The sequence below is a fragment of the Taeniopygia guttata genome, chromosome 13 (assembly GCF_048771995.1).
Source record: "Taeniopygia guttata chromosome 13, bTaeGut7.mat, whole genome shotgun sequence".
In the NCBI taxonomy this organism is placed as follows: Eukaryota; Metazoa; Chordata; class Aves; order Passeriformes; family Estrildidae; genus Taeniopygia; species Taeniopygia guttata.
In genome coordinates this window covers 15,919,840-15,943,662 of record NC_133038.1, presented here as the reverse complement: position 1 = coordinate 15,943,662, position 23,823 = coordinate 15,919,840, and the positions used below count along the sequence as shown (strand labels likewise).

At 61.3% G+C, this 23,823-nt stretch overlaps 2 protein-coding genes across 6 annotated transcripts; one reads left to right on the top strand and one right to left on the bottom strand.

Moving 5' to 3' along the window:
* Positions 1-1,253: 1,253 nt before the first annotated feature.
* Positions 1,254-6,925, top strand: FCHSD1 (FCH and double SH3 domains 1). Of its 2 annotated transcripts, none has more exons than XM_072935139.1 (19): positions 1,254-1,405; positions 1,653-1,750; positions 2,084-2,129; positions 2,944-3,017; positions 3,232-3,376; positions 3,452-3,588; positions 3,661-3,724; positions 3,819-3,947; positions 4,108-4,230; positions 4,310-4,405; positions 4,482-4,589; positions 4,693-4,770; positions 4,986-5,216; positions 5,302-5,385; positions 5,493-5,649; positions 5,732-5,937; positions 6,041-6,137; positions 6,219-6,286; positions 6,448-6,925. In XM_072935139.1, exons 1-19 carry the CDS (start codon positions 1,385-1,387, stop codon positions 6,511-6,513), a joined length of 2,028 nt encoding a protein of 675 aa, XP_072791240.1. In that variant the 5' UTR covers positions 1,254-1,384; the 3' UTR covers positions 6,514-6,925. The 2 variants fall into 2 exon arrangements, with proteins under 2 accessions (XP_072791240.1, XP_030139577.2); XM_030283717.4 differs by having other exon boundaries at positions 4,693-4,797.
* Positions 6,907-21,774, bottom strand: RELL2 (RELT like 2). 4 transcript variants are annotated; one of them, XM_030283718.4, is made up of 8 exons: positions 21,282-21,774; positions 17,519-17,732; positions 15,583-15,645; positions 15,440-15,503; positions 15,007-15,195; positions 9,336-9,981; positions 7,820-7,853; positions 6,907-7,583 (listed from the first exon to the last, which is right to left on the bottom strand). In XM_030283718.4, exons 1-7 carry the CDS (start codon positions 21,438-21,440, stop codon positions 7,821-7,823), a joined length of 1,368 nt encoding a protein of 455 aa, XP_030139578.2. In that variant the 5' UTR covers positions 21,441-21,774; the 3' UTR covers positions 6,907-7,583; position 7,820. The 4 variants fall into 4 exon arrangements, with proteins under 4 accessions (XP_030139578.2, XP_072791242.1, XP_072791241.1 ...); XM_072935141.1 differs by lacking the exon at positions 21,282-21,774 and adding an exon at positions 18,433-18,890; XM_072935140.1 differs by lacking the exon at positions 21,282-21,774 and adding an exon at positions 18,399-18,871.
* Positions 21,775-23,823: the final 2,049 nt, after the last annotated feature.

The window sequence follows — 23,823 nt, the reverse complement described above, 5'->3', positions numbered from 1 at the left end:
GCTCTGTGTCCGTGTCCCCATGGCAGGGTCCTGCCAAGCCAGGGGCTCTGTGTCCTCCATGTGAAGTGGGACCCCACACGTCCCTGTGCTGGGGGCTGTCCCCTCAGTGTCCCACATGTCCCCGCATCCCAGGAACAGTCTCCCAGCACCCCACGTGTCACCACATCCTGGGACCAGTGTCCTGTGTGTCCTCATGCACATGGACTTGGTCCCCAGTGATCCCAGTGCTGTGTGCCCCAGCACTCCCCATGTCCCCATGTCCCCCTGCCCAAGCACAGTGCTGCCCATCACCCCATGTCCCTGTGATCCTGTGCCCACACATCCCCATCTCTCATATCCCTGTGTTCCCATGTATGTCCCTGTCTCCCTGTCTCCTTGCGTCCACATGTCCCCATGTCCCTGTGTCACATATCCCTGTGTCCCTATGTTCCTGTCTTCTCATGTCCCCATGTCCCTGTGTCACATATCCCTGTGTCCCTATGTTCCTGTCTTCTCATGTCCCCATGTCCCTGTGTCACATATCCCTGTGTCCCCATGTTCCTGTCTTCTCATGTCCCCATGTCCCTGTCTCCCATGTCGTCATGTCTGCATGTCCCTGCCTCTCATATTCCTGTGTTCCCACATCCCCGTCTCCCCACCTATACATCCCCATGTCCCTATGTCACATATCCCTGTCACACGACCCTGTCTTCCCACATCCCCGTGTCCCCATGTCCCTCTCTCATATCCCGTGTCCCCATGTCCCTCTCTCTCATACCCCTGTGTCCCCATGTCCCTGTCTCTCACATCCCCATGTCCCCATGTCCCTGTCTCTCATATCCCCATGTCCCCATGTCCCTCTCTCTCATATCCCCGTGTCCCCATGTCCCTCTCTCTCATACCCCTGTGTCCCCATGTCCCTCTCTCTCATATCCCCGTGTCCCCGTGTCCCTGTCTCTCATACCCCCGTGTCCCCATGTCCCCGTGTCCCGGTGTCGCATCGCCCCGCCCACACGCGCACCACCGACCGCCAGGCGGCGCTGCAGCTCCGAGGGGCGGGGCTTGCTGGGCTCGGTGGGCGGGGCTCCATGCATGCGTCATCAAGGGGGCGTGGCCTAGGGCGTGTCCGTCTATGAGAGGTGGGCGGGGCCTGATGGGGCGGGGTCTGTGATGGGCGTGGTCTGCTGTGGGCGTGGCCTGTGGGCTGAGTCTGTTGTGGGTGGAGTCTGTTGTGGGCGTGGTCTATGATGGGCGTGGTCTATGGGCGTGGTCTGTTGTGGGCGTGGTCTGTGGGCGTGGCTCGGCCGCCCGGCAGTTCCGGGCTCGGCACACGCGGACCGGGGCGGCGGCGATCGGGGACCGGCACCGGGATCGGGCTCGGCACCGGCACCGGGCCAGCGCAGCGATGCAGCCGCCGCCGCGCAAGGTGAGCGCCGGGCTGGGCCGGGCCGGGCCGCGCCGGGCCACGGGGCGGGTCACCGGGGCCGCGTCCTCCCTCGCTGCCGTGTCCTGCAGCCGTGACCGGGACTCGCCCCCGGCGCGGCCTCCCGGGGCTGGGGAGGGGAGGCCGCGTCTGGGCGGCGCTCAGGAGTGGGGCCGGCGGGCAGCGGGACCCGGGCAGGGCGGACAGCGCATCCCCGCCGGGGCCGGGGCTGAGCGGGACATTGCCGCAGGTGAAGCTCACCCAGGAGCTGCGGGTCCATCTCCTGGAGCAGCTGTCGGGCCTGCAGAGCAAACAGCAGCGGGACGCCGAGCTGCTGGAGGACATCAGGTAGGGCCCGCACAGGTGATGCTCGGGTCAGGCTGAGAGCGGGCAGCTCGTCCCGTGTGTGCGTGTCCCCAGGCTGGGATGAAGCAGCTCGTCCCACTCTGTGTGCCTGTCCCCAAGCTGAGACCGGGCACGGGTGGGCCAGGGACCGGGCACGGCTCACCTTGAGCATGTCACCTCGAGGTCATGGGCTCCATCACCCACTGGGGTGGCCTGATGGGGACAGAGGTGGCAGGGAGTGATGGCAGGGGGATGGATGGTGGCAGCAGGCGATGGGAGGGATGGCCCATCCCTGCCCCTCTCTGTGTGTCCTCTCCGTGTCCCCTCTCGCCCCAGGTCCTACAGCAAGCAGAGGGCCACCATTGACAGGGAGTACGGGCAGGTAAGGAGCTGCCAGGGGATTCGGGATCATCCTGGGGGGGCCCAGGCCTCACCCTGCCTGCCTGGGGCAGGAGCTGGGCACGGCCCCACGCAGGCGGAGGGCAGCCTCGGAAATTAGCGGAACGTGGCTGCTCCGTGCTGGCCCCGGAGGGTGGTGGCAGATGGCTCATCCTGCCGGGAGGACCCTGGCCACGTTCAGCACCCGCCGGGGGCTCTGCTGAGCACAGCGTGGCCAAACCTTGGGTGTTTGGGAGCCTGGAGGGAAAACCTTGTGGGGGGAGGAAACCGCTGGGCTCCGCTGTCTGCTGGGTCATCGCAGGGCGCTGCTCTGAAATGTCAGTTTGGTTTTGATGTGAGATGTCCCTGCAGCGTCCCTTGGGCACATATTGCAGCAGAATTGTGTCCCCCCTTCCTGCAGCTGGTCACTGTGTCATTAATCTCCCTCACACCCCCCAGGCTGGGGGTGACCGTTCTTTTCCCCAGGGTTGGGGTCTTGCTGTGCTTGGCTTTGCTGGGGCTCCTCTGTCTCTGTAGCCAGTGTCCCTCATTGATGTCCCCTTGCAGGTGCTCTGTCCCAAAAGTCACAGCGGGGGGTGGTCCTTTTGTTGTGGTGGCTGCCCCCAGAAAGGTTTTGTCATGGGGAGCACGATGGGATTCCTGCTGACACCGAGCCACGGGGATGTGTCTGTGCTCTGGGGGGCCACCTGTGTGTCCCCAGGTCCGTGGGGTGGGCAGCCGGGGTGGGGCAGCCCAGTTTTGGGCCCTGAGGGGGGCGGTGGGTGCTGGGGTGATGGTGATGCCGGGTCTGTCTGCAGGCGCTGCAGAGGCTGGCCAGCCAGTTCGTGAAGAGAGACTGGCAGCGGGGCCGTGGCGAGGCTGGCGACTCCAGGTGGGCTGGGGACGGGGACAGGGCTGGGGACAAGCAGCTGGGGCTGCCCATGGCCCTCCTAACTTGGAGATGCATAATGCCAACCAGGATTTGGGTGTCACCAGGACAGCTGTGGGCGGGATGTCCCCAATTCCAGGGTCAGTCCTGCTGGGCATCCCCAAAAGCTGTCACAGGGCAGGGAGTGCCCAGCCCTGTGTTAACCCTGTGCCCACAGGAGCGTGGCCGCTGTCTGGAAAGGCGTCATCGAGGGGACAGCACACGCCGGGCAGGTCCGTGTCACCGCCGCCGAGAGCTACCGTGCCCTGGCCGCCGAGGCTGCCCGCAGCGCCCGCCTCTCCAAGGAGAGGACGCTCAAGAAGGTACCGGGGCAAGGACATGTCCCCTGTGCCCGGGCGGTGGGGACAGCTGTCCCCCGCAGCTGACGCTCCCCGCAGGGCATCGAGCGGCTGCAGAAGGCGCAGGTGGAGCTGCTGGAGACGGTGAAGGAGCTGGACAAGGCGAAGAAGCAGTTCAGCCACCTCCAGCGCAGCAGCGAGGTGGCCAAGGACAAGGCGGCCGACGTGGAGGCGCGGTGAGTGGGGGGCACGGGGCTGGGGGCTGCCGTGGCTGCGGGGTGGTCTCACACCCCCTCCCACCCTCCCAGGCTCCGCAGGAGCGACCGGCGGATATTTCACACCAAGGCCAGCCTGCAAAAGCTCAGTGCCAAGGTCGGTGGCGTGGGGGTTGGCAGGGTACCCACCTGGGTGGATACAGGGGGATACGGGGCACCATCGCCAAGCCTCACTGCCCACGTCCCCACAGTTCTCAGCACGACTGGCCGAGCACTCGAGGCAGCTGGCAGGGGTGCAGAACGAGTACAGCTTCGCCCTGGTGTCTGCCTCTGCCCACCTGGAGCACTACCAGCGTGTGGAGCTGCCTGCGGCCATGCAGGTAGGAGATGCCCGGACCCCCCGTGCCCCTTCCCCGGGGTCCCACAAGGAGCATGTCCCCACTGCTGGCACAGGGTCAGGGCTGGCTGCCCTGGGGGCTCAGGGACGCTCCAGTGGGGGGATGTGGCAGTGCTGGGGGGGTTCCCACCTGCTTTCCCCAGGCACTGGACGGGGACCTCTACGAGCGGCTCCGGGAGCATTTGTCGGCCGCCAGCCGGACAGAGGTGGAGACCTGCCGGGCCACCCGGGACTGGTTCCAGGGCATTGTGGAGGCATCTGTGCGGGTAACGGGGCTGTCCCTGAGCTGGGTGGGGCACGAGGGCACAGGTGAGCCCCCGGCCCCACACTGCTCCCCTGCTGCAGGTGTGCCGGGAGCAGGACCTGCTCCTCTTCCTGCAGGACCACCCCGCCTTCTCCCTGGCGCCCGAGCAGCGCTTCCAGCTCACCGGGGTGGAGCAGGTAAGTGGAGGGGGTCATTACAGCGAGGTGGGGGTCTGCACAGCCATCCCCTTGTCACCCCCGTGTCCCTGCCCAGGTGTGCCTGCTGCCACCAGCAGACGACGGGGCCAGCCTGGAGAAGGAGGCGCGGCGCTGGGCCACGCGGGTGGCCCGGGAGCGCAAGAACAGGGCACACAGCGAGGAGGTGGGTGTTGTCCTGCCCCACGGAGCACCGGGGGGCTCAGGGAGGGGCTTTTGCAGCCCCTCACTTGCTGCCACCATCCTCTGAGCTGTGGGTGCCCACCCAGGTGCTGCAGCGGCTGGAGGCCAGGCGGCAGCAGGGGCTGGAGGCAGAAGCGGCGGCCGTGGAGCGGCAGATGGAGGAAGTGAGGGAAAACATCCGTAAGGCAGAGGTGGGACCCCCAGGCAGGGAGCTTGGGGTGGCATCGAGGTCTGTCACCCCCATGGTGAGGGATGTAGGGACAGGGAGGGGTGGTGGCTGGGATGCTGCACTTGGGGCGTGGTGCTGGGGATGGGGGCGATGGGGTTGGGACACCACCCGCGATACCCTGGGGACGGTGACCATGTGTGGTGTCCCCAGGTGAGCCGAGTGAAGGCCGAGGCACGGCTGGCTCTGCTGCGGGCAGCAGGGCTGGACGTGGACGCCTGGCTGGCCGGGGCCATGGTGGGGACAGGCGAGGAGACCCCCACGGGGCTGGACCCGGGTGAGTTCGATGACTACGAGGACAGTGATGAGCCGGATGAGGACGATGAGCCTGGGCCTGCTGCTCGCACCTACCCCTACACCTGCCGGGTGATCTTTGGCTACCAGGTATGGCCCTGCCTGCCCGGCCCTCACCTGCCTGCCCAGAGATGGCACCTCAGCCTCTCTGCCACTTTGTCCCCATCTCCTGCAGGGCTGCCAGGCGGATGAGCTGTCCATCAGCCAGGGCGAGGAGCTGGAGATCATCGAGGATGGGGACGCAGAGGAGTGGGTGAAGGTGGGAGCAGGCTGAGCCCCCCTCTATACTGGAGGACACCTTTTGGAGGTCCCCAGGCTGGCCCCACTCTGGAGCCTGGGATGTTCACATGGTTTCTACTTCCTCAGGCTCGGAACAAGGCTGGGCAGGTCGGCTACGTCCCCGAAAAGTATCTGCTGTCCGTGGGGTGTGACTTGGGGGCTGGGCTTGGCCCCCCAGGCCCCTCTGCCTTGCAGCGCCAGCTCTCCAGCATCATGGCTGCAGAACTGGTGCTGGAGCCTGGAGGTGGGTGCTGGGCATCACCCCCACCCCAGGGAGGGGGGCAGGATCCGGAGGGTGCTGAGGCCCCTCCCCGCCCTCCCCACAGCCTGGCTGGTGCGAGCCCTGTACGACTACGAGGGGCAGAGCCCCGAGGAGCTGAGTTTCCCCGAGGGGGCCATCATCCGGGTGCTGCCCCGCGCCGCCGGCGAGGTGGACGATGGCTTCTGGACCGGCGACTTCGACGGCCGCGTCGGCGTCTTCCCCTCCTTGGTGGTGGAGGAGCTCACCGGGGCCCGGGAGGCAGCCGGGCAGGTCGGTGGCAGGAGGGTCGTTGTGTCACCCTGGCACTTCCATGAGTGCTGAGGTGAAGACCCCCTTCCCACCATGCCCATCCCTCTTGGCTGTGTCTTCCCAGGAGCTGCCATCACCATCCCCTCCACCCTTCTCCCCTCCTGGCCTCGCCCCCGGGGCCAGCCTGGTGCCCAGCCCTGCTCCTGAGACAGCGCTGGGAGGTGAGTGCTGGGGAAACTGGGGAAACTGGGAAGGGGCTGGGGGAGCCCGGGAAGCCAGGCTGAGCTGCTGGGCGCTCCCAGGTTGCCGGCAGGATGGCACGGGCAGCGGGCAGAGTTCTCCAGACCTGGCAGCCACGCGCCTGCGGCCGGTAAGTCCCTTCACAGGGATGCTGTGACCCCAAAACCTGCCCCAGCCTTTCTGTAATGGAGCCACACATGTTTTTTGGGGGGTCAGAAGGGGGATGAGTGGCCTCAGCATGTAGGCACCACTTCTCTCCCTCTCCTTTCCCTCTCCTCTCCCTCTCTGCAGCTCCGTGCGCCGCCCCCGCCGCCCGGCAGAGCCCCCGAGCCCGACCCCGAGCTTCACTTCAGCTGACCCTGTGCGTCCCCCCAGCCCCCCGTCCCCAAAAAGCTTTGCCCGAGCAAACCACCACAGGCTGCTGTCCCAGCAGCAGGGGCTGGTGCTGCCCATACCCTGAGCTGGTCTCTCCAGGGGCTGCATCCTGCCCAGTGCTGCTTGCAGAGTGGTCCTGCATCCCAGTGCAGCACCCAGAACCCCTTTTTTGGGGTGCCCAGTGCCACAGCAAGGCCCCATCTCACCCCCCTCCTGCCTCTGCCCGTCCTGCCTGGCATCACCCGTGCACTCCCAGCCCTAGTTCCTGGGGGGCTCATCTCTGGACCCTGCCAGCCCCCACAGCACCTCCCCACAGGCAGGAGCGGGCGTGGGGGGGCTGTTCCCAATAAATCAATAAATCCCGCTGGCCCTGGCGAGGGTTCAGCAGCTTTAATGGTTGTAGCTCGTCTATGTACAGGGCGTTACACACCGAAGCTCGCATGGCCCGGGGCTGCCCGCCGGCCTGGCCCGGGTCTATCCTGCCCCCGGGGCCGGGCTCCGGCCCCTCCTGTCCCGGGATGGGGCTGGGAGCTCCTCTCTCCTCCAGCATCTCCCAGGGACCTGCCGGCTGCAGGGTTTGTGCCTGTGCCCGCTCTGCGTGGCAGGGGTGCCCGGGGGGGCTGTGCTCTGTGCTGAACGTGCCGGGTGGGTGCGGGGTGCTCCCCACTGCCCCGGGGGGGGCTCAAGCCGCTGCCTCCATCCCTGCCCCTCGCCGCAGCCCCCTCTGATCCTTCCCCCGGGGCTGGGGGGCCGCGGGGGCAGCGGGCTCTGGGTGCTGTCCTGCCCCTGCCAGGCCCGAGGGTCCCTCGGGGGGTCTCTGGGGAGGGTGCGGTGGGTGGTTCTCGGGTACCTATTGCCAATGGGATGAAGGCTGGCGCCGAGCGCGGTTGTCGGTGACGCCGGCGCGTCGCTCCGGCCATGCCAAGCGCGTAGCTGCCCGCCCGGGGCCGGGCACGGCTGCCCCGCGGCTGCCCCACGGCAGAGCCCCCAGCCCCACGGGGTCCGGGGGCTGCGCGCCTCCCGTGCACGCTCCAGCCCGGAGCGGAGAGGAGCTGTGGGGAGAGAGGCAGGACAGGGCTTGTCCCCACAGCCATGGCACCTCCCCACCACCCGCAGATGGCACTGCCCAGAGTTTCTCCAGGGGGACAAGCACGTCCCGACCCCCTGGAGAAAGAGCTCGCCCTGTCTCCATCTGCAGCACCGAGCTGCGACCCACCAGGGCAGGGACACTGAGAGTGCCCTCCCACCCCCCCAGACATTGTCCCAGGGGCAGGGGACAAGCACTCACGTCACACACGGTCCTGCTCCGCGGCGCTGGGCTCCTGTGGGATGGAGGAGGGGTGTCAGTGCCCCCATAGAAGGGGGGCTGGGCTGGGGCTCTCCCTTGGCCACAGCAGTGACCCGAGGGGCAGACCCACAGTGAGTCTCCAGGAGTGACTACAGCCCGGGCACCATCTCTGCCCTTCCCCAGCACCTGCAGGATGTGAGGAGCAGCAGCCAACCTCCCTCCTGCTGGCTCTGACTGCGACTGAGGGCACGGGGAGGGTCCAAGTGGCACCAGGGCTTGGGGACAAACATCCCTGGGATGTCCTGTCACTGTACTCCTGGGACCCTGTGTCCTGCAGCACCACAGGCAGCAGCCAGGGCAAGAGCCTGGCACTGCACAGGGGGCAGACATCACCATGTGCCTGGGCTTGCCCTGCACCTAACTGCTTCCCCAGGGATCAGAGGGATTCCCAAGGCTTAGTGGGCCACAGGAGGGCCTGTCACCACCTCCCCAGGTCTCTGGGGAAGGGATGCAGCCCATCAGCTCTGTCCTGCCATGGGCTGCCCTTCCCCATGAAACAGCTCAAACCTTCCAGCCTGGTCACCAGAAAGCAAAGAGGGAAACAGTGGGATCCTGCTTTGTCCTTATCCAGCATCCAGCCAGGCACCTTTCCAAGGCCTCTCCCGTGCTGACCCAGTCCTGCCCCGTCCCACCCCTGCCAAGGACTGCTGGCATGTGCAGAACCAGCCCCAGGGGATCTCCATGGCTTTGAAGCACGCCAGGAATTTTACCCAGGCGTTTGGCTTCCTTTTTCTTCAAAGGGCTTTGCCACATGTGCTCTGGTCTGGTTTTGTGAGGAAAGGCAAGGCCCAGCTCATGGAGCTTCTGACACTACACGGGGAGTGTTTCCCAGCCCCCTTCCATGAAAATCACCTTTTCCCAGCTGCAGAACCACAAATGAGTGTATAAGCCTGTGAGTGAAATTCTGGGTGTCTGAACCACCACCAGCAGCCTCATTTGCTCACTGGTAACAGCACAGAGACAATTCCAGGGAGAAAACCCCCTGGAGCTTCCTAACCCCTCCAGCAAGGTGGTTGGGTGGGATATTGGGACGTAGCAGGGAGCTCCAGGCCGGGTGGGCTTTCCTCCTCTCTGAGCACAGCTCTTCCTTCAGGAGCAGGGCAAAACAGCCAAGAAATGACCACTTGGCTTTGCCGTTTCCCAGCCTTCGAGGTAAGAAAGGCTCCTGGAGAAATCTGCCTCTGCCTGTTCCTTACTGGCCACATTGGACCCCGTCGAGGCTACGGTTTTGGGGACAAACGTGCAGCAGTGGAGCTCTCCCAGGTCAAAATCCCAGTGGATGTCCCCAAGAGCTCAACCACAAAGGAAAAGGAGTCCCTTGCCAAGGGGAACCAGCAGCAGGTCTGCAGCACGGTGGGACATGTCACAGTCACTCCGTTGCAAAAATGGGTGGGAAAAAGCAATTCCCCTCCAGCCCAGGGGACCACCTGGTGGATCAGGAAGAGGAGGAACGTACCTGCTGCTTCCCGTCCTCCCCTCCGGACTGTTTCCTGCTGCTGTCATCCCTGCCCAGCTCATCGGCCTGTTCCTGCAGACTCAGGCTCCCGTGAATATCCGACACTTCATCTGCCGACGCCAGTCCCATCTCCTCCAGGCAGACGCCGGCTCCTTCCCTCGCCAGCTCTCCTGGGATGTTGGGACTCGATGCTCCCAGTGCTGGCATGCTCATGAGCCTTCGCTGGCGGCTCGAGCTCCCGGGAGCAGAGCCAGCATCCTGCAGGGGCCCCACCGGGCCGGACTGTGCTGTGCCGGGCCCCACCGGGCCGGACTGTGCCGTGCCAGGCCCCACCGGGCCGGACTGTGCCGTGCCAGGCCCCACGGCCGCCCGCCGGCTGTCGCGGCTGCCGGAGCTGGCCGGTGTGTTCGCGGCCGGGCTAGCGGACAGGCTCTGCTCCGTGCTCCTGCCGCTCTGCGTGCCTGTCGGGATGGCTCCGTTCTGCAGGCCGGCCGTGGGGACAGTCCCGTTGAGAGCCCGTTCCCGCTGGAGCATCTCGCTGCTGCGCTCCAGCTCCTCCGTGCTCGGCTCCCGGCTGCCGGCGGGCAGGGCACCGTCCTGCTGCTCCTGCACGGGTGGTTTCTTCCCGATGTGTGTGACACGGAACCTGGAACGGGGCAGGACAGAGCAGTTTTTCCATCCTGTACCTCCAGGCCCGGATCTCCTCTTTGCCGAGATCTCCAGCCTTTCTGACCCATTCACGCCTACACAAGCCATATCCCCAGACTGATTTTCCCCTTCATTTTGAGCAAAACAAACAGAAAGAGAAGGATGGGAAGCACAATCCAGATCTTGGCTGGGGCAGAGCTTGTGCTCCCAGCAGCAAGATGGAAATGCTCTGAGACAAGCTGGGTGCCAGCACGCCCTCAGTGAGGGCAGGGACAGGGTTTTGGCAGTGATTTGGATACAGGGATCAAAGGCTGGAGAGTTGTTTGGTTAAAATCTGCCAAAGTACATTTTGCACCATCCCCTGAAGGGGCGGATGGGACCTTAGCGTTCATCAAGGTTCCACCATGAGCAGGTAACAGCTCAGAGCTCCTGGGTGGGCAGGAGAAAAGCTGCAGAAATGGGCCTGACACCCTCAAACGGTGGGTTAATAATCAGAGGTGGTGCAACATTGCACGTGGGGAGAAGAGAGAGGGAGGGATCACAGACTCATGGAATGGCTTGAGTTGGAAGCAGGTCCTAAAAGATCATCCAGTCCCACCCCCTGCCACGGGCAGGGACAACTTCCCTTCAACCTGGTTGCTCCAAGCCCCATCCAGCCTGGCCTTGGACACTTCCAGGGATCCAGAGGCAGCCACAGCTGCTCTGGGCAACCTGTGCTAGGGCCTCCCCACCATTTCTTCCCAATATCCCTTCTAACCCTGCCACTGGCAGCAGGAAGCCATTCCCCCGTGTCCTATCACTCTGGGTCCTTGTCCCAAGGCCCTCTCCAGCTCTTTTGGAACCCCTCTAGGCATTGGAAGGGGCTCTAAAGTCTCCTTGGAGCTTTCTCCTCTCCCAGTTCCCTCAGCCTGGGAAGGGTAAGGTGTCAGCAAAGCCTGAAAATCTGAATTGTGATTGTGCTGATTGTGACGCACCGTGACTCCTCCTCACCAGCACTACCAGCTGCTGCTGCACCAGCAGACAGGAAATCTCCTCCATGGGAGCTGGTGCCCACCAGCCAGAGCACTCCAGGGCCACCAGTGAGACCTCGTGCAGCCCTTGGCTCACCCACAGCCACTCTCACTGCGCTTGGATCACACATGGAAAAGCCAACGGACCTGGATCTGCTGAGGTTCAGCTGCGAGTCAGTGTCAGGGCAAAGCACAACTTCAGAAAGTTCAAGTGCTGCTGGTGTGGAAAGACGAGCAAGACACAAAGGTCAAGCACATGGCAGCACTGCTGTTCCAAAGGAAAAAGAAGAGAGATCCAAAAGATAAGAACATATGCCAGGAGAGCTGGCAGAGATGAAGGAGACCACTTCCAGGTTGGAACACAGCCTGTGGCAGCGCCAACCCCTCAGCAGGGCCAGAAAGCTGCTCAGGATTGGGAGGGTGGAGAAGAGAAATGCTCCAGCTCCAGAGAAGGTTCCTACAGGACTGCTCAACTCAGGCCAAGCAGCAGCAAAGGTGACCTTTCAGGTCTAGCCAGATATTTGGAGATAAGACACCAGCACTGCCATTTGGGGAGACCAAAGAATGTTCTGGCCCTGAAGAGGGACAGGAAGGAGACACAAGTGACAGAATCACTCTTTTGTAATGCCATTGAGCAACATCAGCCTGGAAGAGTCGGGAGTGGATGGAGAGAGCAGGAAGGGTTTGGACTAGAGAGGGCACAAGAGGTAACGTAGCCAACCTCTGGCTGCTGAGGGAAAGCAGAGGAGCCCTGGCTGGCTGCCTCATCAGCATCCCTGGGACTCAGTGGGGTGGGTCACACTCTGGCTGATGGGGCTGAGGACAGAGATGTTTTATGGACAAGCTCTGTCACTGACTGCTACTGGTTGAGGGAAAGCGCTGAGCTAAGTGGTAAATCATCCTATACCATACATAGCCCTGATTGCCACACAAGTTTAGAACAATTTAGGTGCAAAAAGCCCTCAGGAGGTCTCCATTCTAGACCTCTGCTCATGTCTGGGCCCCCTCCCACCCTCAAGCACTTTGCCCAGAGCCCTGTTAGTCAGGTTTTGGAAATCTTCAGGGATGGAGATTCCTCCACTGTCAGAACTCAAAATGTCCCTCAGACATTTTTGGAGGTTCCAAAGCATTTGAGACCCTGGCAGGCAGCTGCAAACAGCTGTGATTTTGGGTTTGAACCATGGAATGATTCACCAACTTTGCAGGAAGAACAAGAAGTCACAAAAGTTTAGATATTAGAGTAGAAGTAGTCACAAAGTAAAGGGAAGAATTTTTGAGTGCTGTACAGGGGGGTTTTAACACCTGTACAGGGGGGGTTTGGTTTTGTACATGGGGGTCAGAGGTTTAAGATGGAGGGATTTGGGCCTGCCCTGTCCTCCCTCTTTCTTCTTCCTTACCTCCATGTTCTTGGTGATGTTGGCACTCACAGATTGGTTTAGAGTAGAAAAGCACCATTTAATACAGGTAGTAGGCATTGGGGACAAACTGTACCCATGTAACACGTAATGTACCATATAAAAGACAGCAGCAGCCCTGGGCAGAGGGGGAGAGAAGAAGCAGTCGGGAGTCAGAGAGGATGTCAGGGTGTGTGTGTGCCTCTGCCTGAGCTGTGAGCAAACCACAGCAGCCCAAGGAGAAAATCTTTTAGATAACTTGCAATAAACTGCCTTGAGACCAAACAACAAGAGGCTGCTGAGTTTTCTTTGGAAGCTCAGGTTGGAGGAGAGATTTTTCCACCACACGGAGCCACCCCTGACCTCGGGTGAGCTCTGGCACTCCACTCTTGAGGGCCCTGTCGAGGCTGCACCATCCTCATGGCACAACAGTTTTTCTTTGCATCTTTTCTGGATTTCTCTTGTTGTAACTCATGGCCATTGACTCTTGCCCTTCCCAGTGCAAATCTCTGAGGAGAGTCTTGTTCTATCTTCATTTAAATTCCACACACCCTTTGGGAACTGGACAATTAGATCAGCCCTTTCTAACTCTCCAGGCCAAAAATGCCTCCTCAGATGCCCCATGCTCCAGCCCTGGATGATCTTGGTGGACTTCCACAGCTCCCATCCTTTCCACTCCTCGGGGATGAGGCTGTGCCTACCAGGGCTCATTCCATGTAGGAGGGGGCTGGACTCTCAACCACTGTGTTCAAGGCAAGAACAATACCAAAAATACAGGAGAACAAGACCTGAGGGTGTCTTTAACTCTGGGGGTCAGTTAAAGAAGTCCTATTTTGTAGGGTCAGTGCTAGGTCAAAGTACTTCAAGATATTTGCCATAAATAAGACACAGGAAGGGCAATCCTGGAAAAGTCATCCAGGATCTGGAAGAGAAAAGGGGCCAGCTTGGAAATAAGAAGCAGAATTGGAGGTGGGATCGTACCTCATGGCCACAAAGATCCCTTAGCAGCTGGACCTTGTACCAAAGAGATTCAGGATTGAAAATAAAGCCTTGGAGAAATGGGATGACGGCCCTGTGGAGAAGGCTGGTGTGGGGTGGGATATTACAGGGTTAAAGAGGAAAAAATGGGAATTGCGGGAAGGTGCCTTTGGGAAAGGAGAACATCTCCAGCACTCCGAGTGCTGAGCGGAGGCTGGGAAGAGCACGGACAGAGGACATGGAGGAGTGGATGGAGCTGGGCACCTGCCAGGGAATGAATTAGCGGTGAGTACACCACTGTGCAGAGCCCTGGACTGCTGGGCACCACCTCCAAGGACAGCAACGGGCACGGAGGGAGCCGGGAGCTGGCAGTGTCCACAAGATGTGATCCGAGCTGCAGTTTGGCCTGGGGAGGTCCAGCAGGTCTCCTTGCTTCTCCAGCTGCCCAGAAAGTCCCAGCTCACCTCCCTGCTGAGGCTCCTGCCCATGGTGGTGGAAAAATCCACATGACAGGACAGAGGGAATTGTTTCCCGCTGCCAGAGGGCAGGGATGGATGGGATATTGGGAAGGAATTGTTCCCTGTGAGCGTGGTGAGGCCCTGGCACAGGGTGCCCAGAGAAGCTGTGGCTGCCCCTGGATCCCTGGCAGTGCCCAAGGCCAGGCTGGATGGGGCTGGGAGCAGCCTGGGACAGTGGAAGGTGTCTCTGCCATGGCAGATGGGGGAATGAGATGATCTTTGAGGTCACTTCCAATCCAAACCATTCCACAATTCCATGCCCACTTTGGCTCAGCATTCCCATGAAATGACTGTCTCCCTAGACCACAACATGAAGTTTCATCAAGGCCAGGCCCTGAATGAGGGCCTTGTGCACAATCTGAGCATGACAGAGCTTTGTGTCTCACCACGGTGGCCGTCCAGGGACCAGCAGTTGTTTGTCACCCTGCCCCAGTCTCCACAGCCGGAGGGGGCCAAGCCCAGGAAGACTTTCCTAACCCTCTCTGCTGGGGAATGGGGCAGCCTGGGCAAGCCCACAGACAGCTCTACAGGTTAGTGACTACACAGAGACCACAGGAAGCTCAGGAAGTCCCTTGAGGTGAAACCAGGTGGGGACTGGAAAGCATTTGTGGGAAGTATCTGGAACACTCCCCTATTCTTACGTCACTGCCGTGTCATCTAATTACAGACATGGTTGGAGGCAGCAACCTGGAGCAGCACAGCCACTCTTTCATTCTGAGCAGGCTGTGGCTTGCACCTGGGACATGCTGTCCCCTCTGTTCCCCACAGTGAGGTCCCTGAAGCCCCCAGCTGGGCAGCAAGGGCCCTGCTTGCACCGAGCTGGGACAGTGGAGAGGACACGGAGCTGGGGCTGTGCCCAGCACTGACTCAGCAGGAAAACCCAGCTTGAGTCACCTTCCCGGAGAAGGAGGGAAGCCACTGGTCATCATCACAGCCTGCCACATACCACAGGCATTGCCAGGTGCAGGAAGCACCTGGGTGCTCAGGAGCTCCAGCTGCAGAGCTGCTGCTGGGGCACCTCCGTGCAGGACACGTGGGGAAGGGGGAAGGAAAAGGGGGGACTGAGGAGAGCCCGTGGTGCTCGTTCCAGCAGCGAAATATCTGGCAAAGCTCATTTGGGTACCTGCCCACTGAGAAGACGGTGGTCTCTCCGGGATGCATCCTGCTTTTGCCCTCCTTGGAGCGCCCCTGGCGCTGCAGCGGGTGCCTCTTCCTCCTGCTGCAGTGGATGCAGGGGGCCTGCGTGGAGCCCAGGTGCACCGTGTGGTGATGTGGTGGGCCCCCGTCCTGGCTGCTACTGTGGGGACAAAGGCTGAAACACAAGAGGACAGGCTGTGTCACCTCGGGGAGACGTCCCCACCCTGGTGCAGCCCCACTGCAGCAAGCCCTGGAGCAGCAGCTCTGGGGGGATCTCTGCTGGGGACAGGAGTGAGGAAGACCTGTTCCACTCCTCAAAACCCTCAGGAGAGGGGTGGGAAGATGCTTTGTGGCAGCTGGAAAGGGGCTGCTTGTCCCTCACTGTGGAGCAGCCACAAGCTGCTATGAGCTTCCCTCACCTGGGCACTGGCACTGGCATCTCTTCATTTTCCCCCAACATCTCCTTGAGGGCCTCCACATTTGCTGAAGAGAGAGGGAAAAACAGGAATGCATCAGCCAAAGTGGTCAGCATGGCTCCGGGCCGACCCGTGGAAGTGCTCACCTTCATTTTGGATGATGATCTTCACTATCTTCTCCACGGTGTCGTCGTTCTTCTCGGCCTCATCTGAAAAGAGACAACGTGGCACTGAGGGCTGGGATGCCAGGGCTCCGCTCACTCATCCCTTCCCAGGAGCAGCTGCATCAGCAGAGTTGTTGGAGAAGCCTCAAGTCCCCTGTCACACTGGGAAGCCACTGGGGAACACCAGATCCCTCATCCTGGAAAAGAAATGGCTGAGCCAGCAGCTGCGTGTGCAGGGAGAGGGGGTTGTGGTGCTCCTTCGGAACAGAGGAGCATCTGGAGAATTGAGATGGAAGCAGGTTCCAAAAAGTCAAAAGAAGAGGGTCCTTGCCCAGCCCTGGAGCCCCTGGCTGCAGGATGCTGCAAGTGCTCAAGGCTCCAAGGGTAAACAGGACACGTCCATGGAAAACAAACCCACTGGGGCCCACTAAACACAGAAATGGGGAACACAGAGTGACAGGGAGAGCCCCAGAGCTGCACATTATTAAAAGCTTTACAGACTGTTCTGAGGAATCTTGGCTGGTGCCTGCTTTGTTGTGGAGTTCACCCACAGCTTTCAACTCAACCTGCTTCCAGGCACTGTTGGAGGCAGGAAGGATGGATGGATGGATGGATGGATGGATGGATGGATGGATGGATGGATGGATGGATGGATGATGGATGGATGGATGGATGGATGGATGGATGGATGGATGGATGGATGGATGGATGATGGATGGATGATGGATGGATGGATGGATGGATGATGGATGGATGGATGATGGATGGATGGATGGATGGATGGATGGATGGATGGATGGATGATGGATGGATGGATGGATGGATGGATGGATGGATGGATGGATGGATGATGGATGGACCTCCAGCCTGATCAGCAGTGTGAGATGTTCCTGTAAGCAGGTTGGAGCTATGGTCTGGCAGGCAGCTGCCTCAAAGGCTCCAGGGCTGGTAGCATGATCTTGGAAGCCCATGGAGATGTTTCCCTGGGCTGTGGTGTCTCCAGACGGCAAAGCCCATCCTGGAAGGTTCAGAGACTGTCTCCATGTCCTGTACAGCCAGGACACGCAGAGGAGCACATCATGGACACCTGGAAGCTCTGGCTGCAGCTGTGGATGTGCCTGAGGAGCCGTGTTTCCCTCCCGAGCACCGGCAGCAGCAGCAGGAGATGCTGATCCTCCCCAGCACTGCCGACGGCACGCGGGAGCTGGAGGAGTTCTGTGGCACCATGTGGCTGTTCTCAGCCTGGGAAGCAGCCGGAGGAATGAATGTGTGTTCCCCACTTCAGCAGAGACTCAGGAAACCACCGAATGACAGCGCTCGTTTGGGCCAGGCACCCACGCTCGATGCGGCATTCCCAATCCAGCCACCCCAGAGCCACTTGCAGTGGCCTGGAGCCATGGAAAAAATTCCCTGAAGGTTCCTTCTCCTTCCAGCAACAGCCCTGCTTCTCTGCATGAACACAGCAGGGGCTAGAAGAAGTCATGACCAATAACAAACACCAGCTGGCTCCCCGCCAGACATCCTAATGCCAGAGGGACAGAGGTGCTTGTGCTCCAGCTGGGAGAGGCTTTCCTTGAGGGAACAGGGGTTATGACTGAGGTGCTGGGCATTCAGCAAGTCCTGGATGTTCATCAGAATTACCTTTTGGTGATAACACTCCTTTGGGAAGGGCCAGGCACTGGTTCCCACCTCCCTGTCACCTCCAGCCGTTGTCAGCTCATGGGTCAGAGGGATCCCTGGCCCTCACACTCCCGATCCCCAGGGAACACCGCGCTGCTCTCACCTCCCAGCCCCTTTTCCCAACGCAGCCACACGTGACAGGCAACCCTCCCAGCCCCATCCCACGTCCCAAAAGGGTGTATGAGGAGCACCAGCCCACACCAGGCAAAGGCCGAGCCCCCACCGCCCCAGCACTCACCATCCTGGAGCTCCTCCACCCCGTCTTTGTCATCTGGGTCAAGATCGTCCCGGAAGGTCCGGCACCGGTAACCCTTCTTCTTCAGGACATGGCAGATCAGGAACCCCACCAGCCCCATGATGAAGAAGACAAGGACAAGGAGGAAGACCACAGTAATGCCGTGCTGGGGGTCTGACTCCCCATCGCTGGGGTGGTGATGGTCTGACATGCGGATCTAGGAGCAGGGGGAAGGCAGGTCAGAGCCGCGGCGCTCACCCCCACCCTGTGCCCATCCTGCCCTTCCTCCCGGGGGCAAGGGGCAGCTCCCAGCCGGGGCGGCTGCCCGGGGCTCAGCCCTGGCCCCGCAAGGAGGGCAGGAGCGGCCGGAGGTGGCTCCCCGCGGTCTCCCAAGGACACCGCTGCCCGCACGGCCCCGGTGAGAGGCATCCCAAGGGCAGCGGCGGCGGCAGCGTCCCCGCAGGCCCGCCGGCCCCGGGCTGCGGCGCTGCCCCGTCCCTTGCAGGCGGTTCCCAAGGGCACCGGTGCCCCGGCCTGCCCGGGGCTCTGCGGCGGGCGGCATCCCCGGCTCGCCCTTGCCGGAGGATGGCTGAGCATCCTCCCGCGGCGCGCCGCTCCCCCGCAGCCCTCGGTACTCACGGCCCTCGCACCGGTACCGGCACCGGCAGGGAGCCGCGGCAGCCGGGCTGGCGGAGGGCCGAGCCGCCGGCTGCTCCCGCATCGTCCTCCCGCAGAACCGAGCCGGCTCCCTCCGCCGCGGCTCCCCCGGGCGCTCCCGGCTCCCTTCCCGAGGGCTCGGCTCCCGCATTCCCACTCGCCGGCTCCGCTTCCCGGCACGGAGAAAGTCCCCCCCGCCTGTCCCCCGGCCCCGCTGCGGCGGTACCTGGGCCTGCGGTGCTCCGCAGCGCTCTCCTCACCTTCACCTTCACCTTCACCTGCCGCCTAGCAACCCCGCATCCCCGCGGCTGGGGACCGCGGCGAGCATCCTCCGGCCCCGGGCCCCGCTCCCTGCCTGCCTTCCCCGGGAAGGAGCCAGCCGCTTCTGCCCGCCGCTCTCTGCCACAAGAGCACCCGCCTGTCCCGGTCGCAGAAAAAAATCTCCCCGGAGCTGTTTCGGCGGAGGAAGCTGCGGAGAGGAGCTCGGCGGTGCCGGAGGCTGCAGCAGGACACGCAGGAGCGCTGCTCAGGGAAGCTGCCGCCCGCCCCGGGGTGAATAACCTCACCCGCACGCGTGCCAGCCCCGAGCTCCCCTGGCACCTTCCTTTCCTTGAATTTTAGGGCACTGAGCCCTGGCGATGGGAGGGAGAAGGGTGGAAGTGGGGCTCAGTGAGAGCAGGACTGATCACACAGCAGGGTGTAGGGGGAGAGGGGTGCAGACCCCCACATGGGGATCCCAGCACCGAGGAGAGGGTGGGAAAAGAGCCCTGGGAGACTCCCGTGTCTCCCTCCTTCCTAAAAAAGAGCCATTTGAAATCTCATGCTGTGGTGATCCCATGACCTCCTTCTCCATCTCCACCACATTATCCTCGCTCTGGGAGGCTTCGCCCACCACTCCTTTGCTACTGGAAATTAGACCTGCTCCTCTCCATCCTTCAGCCACCTGCCAGTTCTCCCCCAAACCCTGAGGAATGCAACCCTTGAAACCCCTCCCAGCCCATCTCCGTTAAATCTAGCTCAGATCCATGCACACATTCCTCCGTGGGAATTATCCCATGGGAATTATCCCACCACAGTCTGCCTTGCTGTGACACAGCCTGTGACTCCTCCAGGCTCTCAGCCCTGCCTCGATGAGGGCTCCTGTCCCTCTGCACAGGTGACCAAGTCGTCTCTCAGGAGCCTCCTCCATCAGCGTGACTTGGGAGGTCACCACACCAGGGGTGACACCCATCTGCCCACTGTCCTGACAGGGAGACAGCAATGGAACCTCTGCAAGAGCAAGACTTCTCCTCCTGCCATGGGTCGCTGAGCCACGGGAGAGGAGAGCTCTCAAACCCTGGACCAACAAGCTGCTGCATCATGCAAGTCTCTGCTGAGGAAGAGCTCACAAAGTAAAGCCCAAAGGCAGTTTGCTCCTTGCCCTTGTTTCTGTGCAGAGGGGGAACTGGCAGGTCTGGGTTCCTGCAGGGCCCTGAGGGGACGCAGTCATGGCGAGCGCATTCCCGTTCTCCTCGTGCCCACGCACGCTGTCCTGCACAATAAATCGCTTTTTCTCCTCCTGGGCATTCCCACCCACCCAGAGCATTGCTGCACCCTACCCCCTTCCAGCTCCTCACCCGTTCCAGCTCCCCACCCCCTTCCAGCTCCTCACCCCGTTCCAGCACCCTACCCCCTTTCCCGACTCCAGCCATGCCAGGCTGATCAGGACTCCCCATCCAAGGGGACATTCCCATTTTCCCAAAGCCTCTGGCGTCAAGTCATTTCCACAAGCTGGGGGACACAGCGTGGCACAGCAGCCTGGCCCTGCCTGAGGACAAATCCTGGCCTTTGTGCGGTGAGCCAGGGTGAGGAGAGGGTTCTGTGGCTGTCAAGCTGCTCCCTCCTGGCTCTGCAGCTGGATCACCCCAGCTGAGTGTTTCTCTTCCTACTTCTCCCAACCAGGGATCACCTGCTCCCAGTCTCTGTGCTGCTTCCACCACCTCAGCTTCAGTGTCCCTCCAGGGGCTCAGTCCTTGTCCCGCTGTAAGACCCCATTAGCATTTTAATGGTCCCACACAGCACCTCACAGGTGACCCAGAAACACCATCCTGGCACGTCTCTGCCCCAAAAGCAGCCAGCATTTGGGGCATGAATCCACACAACGGAGCTCCCCTTCTGAGCAGGCAGTTCCTCCTGGCTGTGTGGGGACAGAACCCACATGGGACAGAGCCCCACACCAAGGCAGGGAGTGCAGCTGTGGCTGTGGGCTGCCTGCTCGTGGAACATCCACAGTCTTGGCTCTGCATCCTCTGTCCCTCCTGACCCCATCCCAGCTCCTCTCCTGTCCTGTGTGACCCCACCAGCTGAGGCAGTGGGTCTGAGACACAGGACAATCTGCCTGGAGCTCTGGGATGGGCAGCTGCCTTCTTTCTGCCTGCCCACCTCATCCAGCAGCACCAGCTGGAGGAGGAGGAGGAGGAGGTTACACGGTCCGGAACGTGGCACGGTGCTGGTGAGTCCCCCCTGCCTGCCCAGGGCACTGCTTGGGCACTTCTGTGGGAGTTGTCCCTGCATTTCCCATGTCCTGAGCTCCTCTTTTCCCATGTTTTCAGGACTTATGAAACATCCTTGCTCGTGGATGAACCAATTAGTGACGAGCTCCCATACAGTGGTAAGTCGGAGTTGCCTTTTTTCCTCATGAGCTCACCTGAAATTCTTGGCATGTTTTATTCTGCATTGACCAGGGCCAACGTGTCAGCACTTCCTGACCTTGGAGATGGCCTCAGCCATGCCTGGAAGTGTCCAAGGCCAGGTTGGATGGGGTTTGGTCTAGTGGAAGGTGTCGCTGCCCATAGCAGGGGGTTGGAATGAGATGAGATTTAAGGTCCTTTCCAGTCCAAACCATCCCCTGCCCTTCCTTCCCAGGTCCCCCCTTGGGGCTTCCCTGAATCCTGGAAGTTCTTGGAGGCATCACTCCCTCTCCAGGCATTGCCTGGAAACACTGAAATTTTAAGCTTTGGAGGCTTGGGAGGGAGGGGACAGAGTGGCTGAGGAGAGGCTGGTGGGACAGTGCTGTCACCTGTCACCCTGTCCCTCAGCTGGCCCCAGCCCCAGTGAAATTCCACATTACCTCTTGTCCGCTCTTTTCCCGCACCTCTTCCGCAGCCGTTGGACCAAATGTCACCCCACAAATGATGTGACCACGTCCTTTTGGGGGATCAGCCGCCCTGGCCCCGCTGCTTGTCCATGTGGCAGCTAAATGGGCTGGAGTGCCCAGATCCAGGCTCATCTTGGGATCTTCGCTTCAGTGCTCAGCCCAAAAATCCTCCTGACGTCTGCAAAGCTGCTCCATCCCCTCGTGTCAAACGTGTCCCTGAATCCTCAGCCCTGCTCCAGCTTTCCAAACATGCCCAGCAGCTAATAGCCGTTAAACCACAGCCTGCTTTGCTCTCTGAGCACAAAGAGCATCTAAAAATATCCCTCTGAACGCTTCCCTTGCGCTGCTCCAACACCCGTGAAGATGCCTGGAGCAGGACCTGGCTTCCAGAAGGAGAGCTCAGGGAGCAGAGTGATCCCAGCTGGAAGCAGGGACGTGTCTCTGCTCCCCTCGAGCAGGGACGTGTGTCTTCTCCCCTCCAGCAGGGACGTGTGTTTTCTCCCCTCGAGCAGGGACGTGTGTTTTCTCCCCTCGAGCAGGGACGTGTGTCTGCTCCCCTCGAGCAGGGACGTGTCTCTGCTCTCTCACCCTGGGCCGTGCTCCCGGGTGGCTCCATGTCCCCAGCCAGGCGTTATCTGGTGGCAGCAGCTGGTGGAGCAGGGACAGGACAGTCGTCATGGGGAGCACCGTCAGAGCTCTGGGAGCTCCCAGCTCAGCCGTGTTGCTCAGCACGTTGAAATCCCGCTGATTTCCTGCAGCAATGTGGCTGAACTGAGGCCTCAGCGTGCGCCGGCCATCCAGCTTGTAACTGTTCTCACCAGTTTTCTCAGAACCCGCCAGAATCCATCAAGGTTACTAAGACATAAACTGCTAAATAAGAAAGAAGAAGCTGAGAAACAGAATTCCAAGACTGCAAGACCTAAACAACAGCAGCAAAGCACCTGGACTGTGACCAGTCCCAGATTCTGAGAGGTGCACGCAGAACACGTGGACAAGACAAAAGCACTGATAAGAAATGTGTGACCAGCGTGTGCAGCAGAGTTAGAATGTATAAATTAATGCATAATAGAAACAATAAACAGCTTGTGCTTAATCACAGTGGTCAGTTGTCCAGGAGTGCTGAATTTCCCACACTGGGTGCTGGGCTCGGTGCCAGGTGCCCTCTCTGAGTGTCCCCAGCCACAGCTGTGCCCTGCAGAGGTCCTGGGTCTCCTCTGGAAGTGTCCCTGCCCCTGGGAGGGGATTGGAATGAAATGATCCTTAAGGTCCCTTCCAATCCTATCCCCTAAACCATCCTGTGATCCCTGCTCCATGCTGGGGCTGGGATCCTGGAAGGAAACCACTCAAGGAGTGGTGTGGAGGGAGCAGCGTCCCCGCAGCGGGGCAGAGGCAGCCAGAGATATCCTTCAGTAACCCCACCACTCCATCACACCCTGACAACACCCAGAACTCCCGGCCATCCCGCCATGCCCCATCCCATACAGGCAGGAAGCTCCTCTTGCTGCTCCCAAGGGGTTGCCATCCCCTAGAAACCCCAGCCTGGCATCCTCTGAGATGCCAGGGAATGCCCCAGTGCCCATCCTCAGGCAGCACTGGGGGTCCTGCCCCTCTCTGAGACCATCGGTTGAGGAGCCTGTCTCCAGCACAGCTTCCCTCATCCCAAACTGCAGGGGGCTGGGAGTGACTGGGAGTGACTGGGGGCCAGCTGTGGGCCTGGAGAAGAGAATCCAGTGGGCAACTGGAATCTGCTGGGGGGTAACTGCGAGCACTGGCAGTAACTGGGGTCCGATGGGGGGAGGTAACTAGGGGCACTGGCAGTAACTGGGATCTGCTGGGGGGTAACTGCGAGCACCTGGCAGTACTGGGGGCAGCTGGGAGGGGTAACTGGGAGCACTGGCAGTAACTGGGATCTGCTAGGGGAGGTAACTGGGAGCACCTGGCAGTAACTGGGGGCAGCTGGGGGTGACTGGGAGCACCGGCAGTAACTGGGATCTGCTGAGGGAGGTATCTGGGAGCACTGGCAGTAACTGGGATCTGCTGGGGGTGTAACTGGGAGCACTGGCAGTAACTGGGATCTGCTGGGGGTATAACTGGGAGCACTGGCAGTAACTGGGATCTGCTGGGGGTGTAACTGGGAGCACTGGCAGTAACTGGGATCTGCTGAGGGAGCTATCTGGGGGCAGCTGGCAGTAACTGGGATCTGCTGGGGGAGCTATCTGGGAGCACTGGCAGTAACTGGGGGCAGCCGGCAGTAGGAGAGGAGCAGTGAGGGATAACTGTGGGAGCTGAGGATGAGCGGGGAGATGACACGGGGTTATGGGAGGGAGCCCAGCCGGTCAGTGGGACAAGCGGGCGCGGGGCAGGCAGGTGAGCCTGCGGGGTGTCCTGCGGGCAGCTGGGCTGACGGGGGCGGTGTGCGGGCAGCAGGGATCAGCGGGGCCAGCCCGGGGCGCTGGTGGGAACTGGGACCAGTCGGGAGCAGCGGGGGCGGCACTGGGGCCGCGTGGCCACGCCC